A 6308-nucleotide genomic window follows, 5' to 3' on the forward strand; every position below is an offset into this window, starting at 1 on the left:
TACCATCCTAATTACCTGCTGGACTTGGGGCAGGAATTCCAACTTCCACTTGTGCTGTTGTTATGATTAACATCTCGAATGGATAACTCCCCACACTTACACTGTAAAGCACAATTTTATTTTCTTAATGTTTAAACGTATCCTGTTGAATCAAAGACAAATACTGAACCCTCCAAGATTAAGTCCATAAATACTGGATTCGTGCCAAAGTGCTATGTGATTATTCAGACATCTCACTCTAGGTGTGACATTAACTGGTGACAGCAGCAGTGATTTGCTGTAAGTGTTCCCTTTGTTTTAGTAATAAGTGATGCGGTTGTTCAGAAGAAATGAACAGTACGAAGCAAATCATTCACACATCTTTGCATTTCTTACCATTAGGATTAGCCTGTTCAGTATCTGCTCCAGTTAACACGCTTTCTTCTTCCAAAGTCTGGGTTTTATTCCTTCCAAATTCATTGTGAATTGAATTGTTTTAGATGCTGTATCTAATCCTCGGCATTATATTAAACCTGCACCACTGGCTACAGTGCAGTGAAGAGGGTGGCCTTCAGCTGTGCTCTAAATAATCCTAATGTGGAATGAACTCTGTGTCCACATCGTTGTACCAGCTGGGACTGTATTGCAGCTCTCTGCAGAGACACGGAGACTCTGCTTCTCTCCTTGTTTTTGCATGTATTGGCTTTACAGGACGAGGGATAAACTGGTTTTGTGTCATCAGAGACAAAGGGCACAGAAGACATCCAGTCAGAAGTAGAACTACTATGGCAGGAAATGTAAATATGTGTTTGCAAAAGAGCTTTTAGCGATTGCTGAAAGCCTCTGGCAATACAGGAGCATTGTCAAAATACTTTTTGGTGTCAGCTGTCTGGGCAGACTGAGCTGGACTGCAGCACTGCTGCGGGACTCTGGTGATGAAAATCCTCTGACTTGCTAAAGATTGCTGACGAGATGAGTGAACCCACAAGCGGGAATTCAGGGAAGCCGAAATCTGGCATCCTGGAAATCAGAAGTAACTAAAACCTATCTTGGATTGAGGTAGCCTCTTTTTATCTGCATCTCCTGTAAAAAAAGTGCTAAGAATTACATTCTACCTGGTGTCCTCCCAGAAACAGAGACCGAGGTAGGGTATTTGTGTCTTCTTAACTTCTTCCAGTGACCTTCCGTGCTGACAGCGTTAACCCTACTGGCCAGTGGCTTATCAAGAGAAAACAGGCCTGTCTTTCACACTCATGCCTGTGGTGATTTGGAGGCAGTGTTACGTGAGGGCTGTGCTTCTGCTGCCCTTCTGCCACTTGCTGGAAACATTCAGCCACATCCCTGCTAATAGGAAATACTTGTAAAGTTTGGTTTTGGTGATACCAGCCCTGTTCTTGCACTTCTGAATCTTGCCAGGAAAGTCCCCAGTGTCCGAGACCCTTACACACGTTTTAAGTGCAGGTCCCTCAGCAGTGCCTGGATGCAAGGCTGTTTGGACTCTGCTTCAGTGCAGAGAAAGCACTCAAAGTTCAACAGTTTTTTTTCTAAGTAATGTCCAGTGTCAGCACAGCGGTGCACAGCAAAGATTTTTAACAGATTTTTAAGATTTAAGGTTAGGGGGTTTTAGGTGCTATTTTTAGATAAGAGTCAAAGATTACAAGTAAAACACGATACCTTGGGACTGGATCTGGAACAGCTCCGAAAATGCTTCATTGGGCACATGACAGGGATTTCTCCGCACCTTATGTGAAGTACTAAAACACTGCCCGCAGTCTGTGTCACCTCAGGAGAAACTCTTGGTTCTTGAGCATCCAGCACTCCAGAGAGCAGGAAAGCCAAATAACTCGCCCTGCAATTCGTAATCATTGTTCTGAAACCCCAACCTAGAGCAGAAGGAGGCGCTTACAACGAACTGGGATAGGCAAAACCCGTGGAATATCTCAGGCTTTGGCTGCTGTGCCCTCAGGCTGAGCTGAAGCGGTGACATTTGTGTCTCATCTCCAGATACCACACGACGTTCAGACCAGCACCCACACCGGCGATCCAAGCCCGTCTCCGGCAGAACCCTAAGGACAAGGAAGAAAATATAGAGAAACGTGTGGAAACCTACTACAGGAATGTCAAGGAACTGGAGGAGTTTTATGAAGATGCCTTTTATGTCAATGCTGACCAAGATCCCCATGTTATCTTCGAGTTTATAGAAAGCTGTATCATTAAGCCCCTTCCATGTAAAAAGTTTAAATGCTTATAATTATTTCTTCGATAGCTGGTTTAAAATTTTTCCCTGTAATGTTTGCAGTCCAGTCACTGATGTAGCAAGTTCACAGGTGAACAGGAACTCAGTCAAGCTGTGTTAAATTTGAAGCTTACCAAGTTTAGATGAAGTACGGAGTAAGAAATTGTGCTTTATGGGAATTTTTTGTTGGCTTTTGTTTTGTGATCTAATGTATGAAGCACTGCAGCTACAAAAGTTCCTGTGTTTAGTTAAAAACATCCTTTTCTGAATCTGTGATAGAGTGAATAGTAGTTTTGTCTTAACTGTGTAATACCATGCAGCCAACTTGGATTATTAAAGCTATTAGACGTGTTTCTGTCTTAATGCACTCCGTGGTCTCCGCGAGAACTACTTGGGACTGCCTGTCTCTCTCTGACAGTCTGCTGCAAGCAAACACAACAGCAAATAGAAAAATGAAGCTTGCAGCTCTGCAGTGCACTTTTCCCAAAGACAGCTGCAGTGTTTTGAGACCAGGATGCCTTCTTAACTCGACTTGCTTAAAAAGTTCTTCCAGAACAGCAGGACAGTCACGCTGTGGGTGCACTGTCCTTCCCCACCACCCTGTTCTGCAGTTCCCCCACCAGGCAGAAAGACCCAGAGCACCTGAAAATAATATCTAGAGCTATAGCAAACGAGCTGCAGGTTCATCACTTTCAGAGCCCAATTAAGGCCATAACGAGCTGCAGGAGCAGATAGGTTACTAAATTCTGTTTTCCTGGTGGATGGAGGCTCTTAGCCTGTGCCAGAGGCTTTTCTGCAGCAGCCACATACCCACCCCATTTTATTTCCTGCTGACTGCAGGCAGCACCCGTGGCTGGTGTAGCTTAGCTGTGGCTGGGGAAATTGCTGCCCGTGTTCTTTTACTCTGGCTGGAACTGGTTGCCCTAAATACTCAGGTAAGTCTTTCTTAAATAGTAAATCCTTGATGAAAAGTACAGCGCTGTTAGCTTGTTCGGACTCTAGCTATGGAAATGTGTGTTTTTAATGCTTCTAAGGAGGGGGTGTCATTTGTCATGATTCACAGCAGCGCTGAGTTTGATGCCTGTTATGTCTCCCTTTTTTTCTTCTTTGTGTATGTGAATGTGAATTCGCTTTGACCTGGCGATGGGGAGGTGTCACAACTTTCTTCTTGCAGCCTTCTTAACTGGGAAGATGTAGGAAGCACGTGGGAAGCACGTACCTCCTCCTTTCAGGCAGTACAGGCCTCCAGGAGCCTCTTAGTTTTGTACAACTTCTCTGTTCTCATCTTTTATCGTGTGTGTCTAGGTCTATGTGGAGTACTGTAAGGATATACATGCCCAAGTCCTTCCTCCCACCCGTAGAGTAAATTCAGGAGGGAAGACCCTAGTTATCTAGGTGGCTCAGGGGATGTAGTTTTATTTTGGGGTTGGATAATGAGAGTTTAAGGTCAAGGTTTTCAAAACCTTTGGGAGCTTCGATGAATGGGAATTGGACTTTCCAGACTTGAGGATAGCCTTAAAAATCTCAGAATAAATATCTTTGGAATCTAAGAAAGCCGGCTCCCCTGGCACCACCAGCACAAGTTGAGTCCTCCGGGCCTCTTGCACTAAGAAACGCCAGGCTGAGGCCCTGGCTGCTTCCTCTGCACAGGGCCCAAGCGCACACCCTGGTGTAAAGCTGGACCAGGGCATTTGTAACGGTTTTACCTGTTACAAATGTGCTGTTTGGTAACCTACTTGGGCAGCTGTTTTTTATGCTATTGCTATAAAGATTTGCTGTAGCATTCACGCATAATTGGGAGCCCTTCTATTAATAATACATGGGAAGCTCATCTTGCTAATATCACCTTCATCTGAATGTTCCCACTAAATATTTTGATAGATGAAATGGATAGAGAGTGTATTTAAATACTGTTTGTACTGCAGCTAGGGTACAAAAGGGACAGTGCATCTTTAATTAGACAGGTACATCTGCTTAATTAATTTAGCTGTAAAGCCCTTTTTCCTCTTCATTCTTTCATCTATATGCGGACGCTATATTAGTTCCGCTCTGCTGGTTCCATAGAAACTGAGAAAAAGAGCTTGTCTCATTGAGATGCGCTTGGCATGTCTGGGTACGGAGTCTCAGGTCAATGGTCAACCCCCAAGGGTTTGCAGCAGGCCTGAAGTGCAGAACGTAAGGGTTAGCAGAACATGCTAATACTCATGTAGAACTCTCCCTCGGAAACAACTAAAACAATTGACATTCATTTAATTACTGTAAACGAAACAGCCCCTGCATCACTTTGCATAGTAAAGCCTGTTAATACCAAAAAGGTTCAGTGGATGGGAGGAGGAATTAGGCTTTTATAATTGGAATCCAACACTTAAAAACCAATTTGGTAACTATGCTTGATTTTATTAGCATCTTATTCTGGCAAAACAAATGTTAAGCAATGAGAAAAACAAGGTAAAGAGGAGGTGGTAAGAACACAGCGGGGAGCAGACGTTACTTATTGTACAGCGTGCCCGGTTCTGAAATGGACATCTTTTATCACTGTTTTTCGAAGACACTTTGCCGAGAGGGCTGTTTGGAGGTTGTGCTACACGCAATATGTTACGCTGTTAATTACGCGGTTTGGCACCAAGATGAACGCGTTCAGCTGTTCCACAAACTTTCACGTCCACCTGCTCCAGACAATGGATCCTTCGTGCGCTGCAGTGGAAGGATGCTGGAGCGCCCCCAGGCAGGGATTCCAGTCCTCCAGCCCTGTCTCTGCGGGGGGCCCTGGAACTCTTGAAACCTTTCCCCTGCCTCCTTTTGGTTTCTCACCTTTCCTCTTAAGGTTTAGATGCATCTTGGGTGATGATGCCAGCACAGAACCCTTAAATGTAACTGGTTTTACAGCCATCCGTTCATGAGGTGTTGCAGGAGCTGTGACTGCAGGGTAGGAAGGGACAGCAAGGTGTTCTCACCGTTCCTTAAGGTTTGTTTTAGGCCAAAGACCAGCTTGGCAGGTTCCTGTGCCTCAGGGTCTGCTTCTCAGAGGTGCAAACTCTGGTTATGAGACTGTAGCTGCCCACATCCAAATCAGAACCTTAAAAGTGACTTTGCCTTGTTCTTAATTCACACAGAAAAGTGTCTGTTCCTCTCTATAAGCGAGGTTATTCTCCTCTTTCTGCACCAAGAACTGTTTGATTCTATGGAAGAAAAGAAAAGGCAATTGTCAGGCCCATTTCATCAAAGGAAGTTGGTTCTGCAGTGTAACTGTGGAGCTGCAGTATGGGAGGCTGGGGGAAAGAGGCTGAACCTGTGCTGGTGAGGAGAAGGGAATGGTGGTGTGCCTGGAGGGCTCTATCAGGCCCCAGGTCCACTCCCAGCCTTGGAGAGGACGGTTTGAGGCTGAGGTGTAAGGAACTCTGACCTTCCTCCTCTACTTCTACCTTGTACGAGCTATCAGATATGCTCAGAACATTCATTTTCCTCTTAGGAGTGCGGTATCAAAATTACTAACAGTCAGGTGAGGCTGGATACCTACTGGCAAGGTCCCCAACTTCACTCAGACTTCAGCCAGCTTCGCTAAGAGCTGTGCTGCAGTGGGAAGGTCTCCTGCAGGATCAGTAACAACTGGCTGTGCTGCCCGCCCTGCAAGGTAAGGACAGAGCAAGCCAATTTGGCACCTAGGACTCAAAGCTGCTGGAGCTACAACTGGGAAGTCACTGTCCAGATCCATGAACAGTGGCTCTAAAGCGTGGTTACAAGCCTCCTGCTTCGCCCTTCCTCCAGGTATAGCCACACAGGTAACTAGTGCTTATCCCCCCCAGCCCAGCTGCTTGGATACTTACAGACATAATGCTCAGTACTCCTTACTTGCTTTAACCAAGTAGTTTCCATTGCAAATAACTCCTCAGAACTAACAAAATGAGGCACATTCTTCTAATTTATCTAAGAAAACACGTTCTTAAATCTGGAGAACAACTAAAACTTTCAAAACACTTCTCATATGTTGAAAGATTAAAATCAAGAGCTGATCTTTAGCCTAGGCTGACCAAAGCCAGATTAAAAATCATTTATCCTTTTATTCTACAAGTGAGGCCCGGGGTTATCACAGTCT

The 6308-nt window shown here is 44.9% G+C and overlaps 1 protein-coding gene across 5 annotated transcripts in view; it reads left to right on the forward strand.

Moving 5' to 3' along the window:
• The window catches only part of AK8 (adenylate kinase 8), a 77445-nt gene extending 74879 nt beyond the window's left edge, over window positions 1-2566 (forward strand). For all 5 annotated transcript variants that reach the window (XM_013193946.3, XM_048054175.2, XM_048054145.2 and 2 more), the window contains one exon: window positions 1984-2566. In XM_013193946.3, the coding sequence (XP_013049400.2) occupies window positions 1984-2230 (247 nt within the window). In that variant the 3' untranslated portion in view covers window positions 2231-2566. The remainder of the gene's footprint in view (window positions 1-1983) is intronic.
• Window positions 2567-6308: the final 3742 nt, after the last annotated feature.

The sequence above is a fragment of the Anser cygnoides genome, chromosome 20 (genome assembly GCF_040182565.1).
Source record: "Anser cygnoides isolate HZ-2024a breed goose chromosome 20, Taihu_goose_T2T_genome, whole genome shotgun sequence".
Taxonomy (NCBI): domain Eukaryota; kingdom Metazoa; phylum Chordata; class Aves; order Anseriformes; family Anatidae; genus Anser; species Anser cygnoides.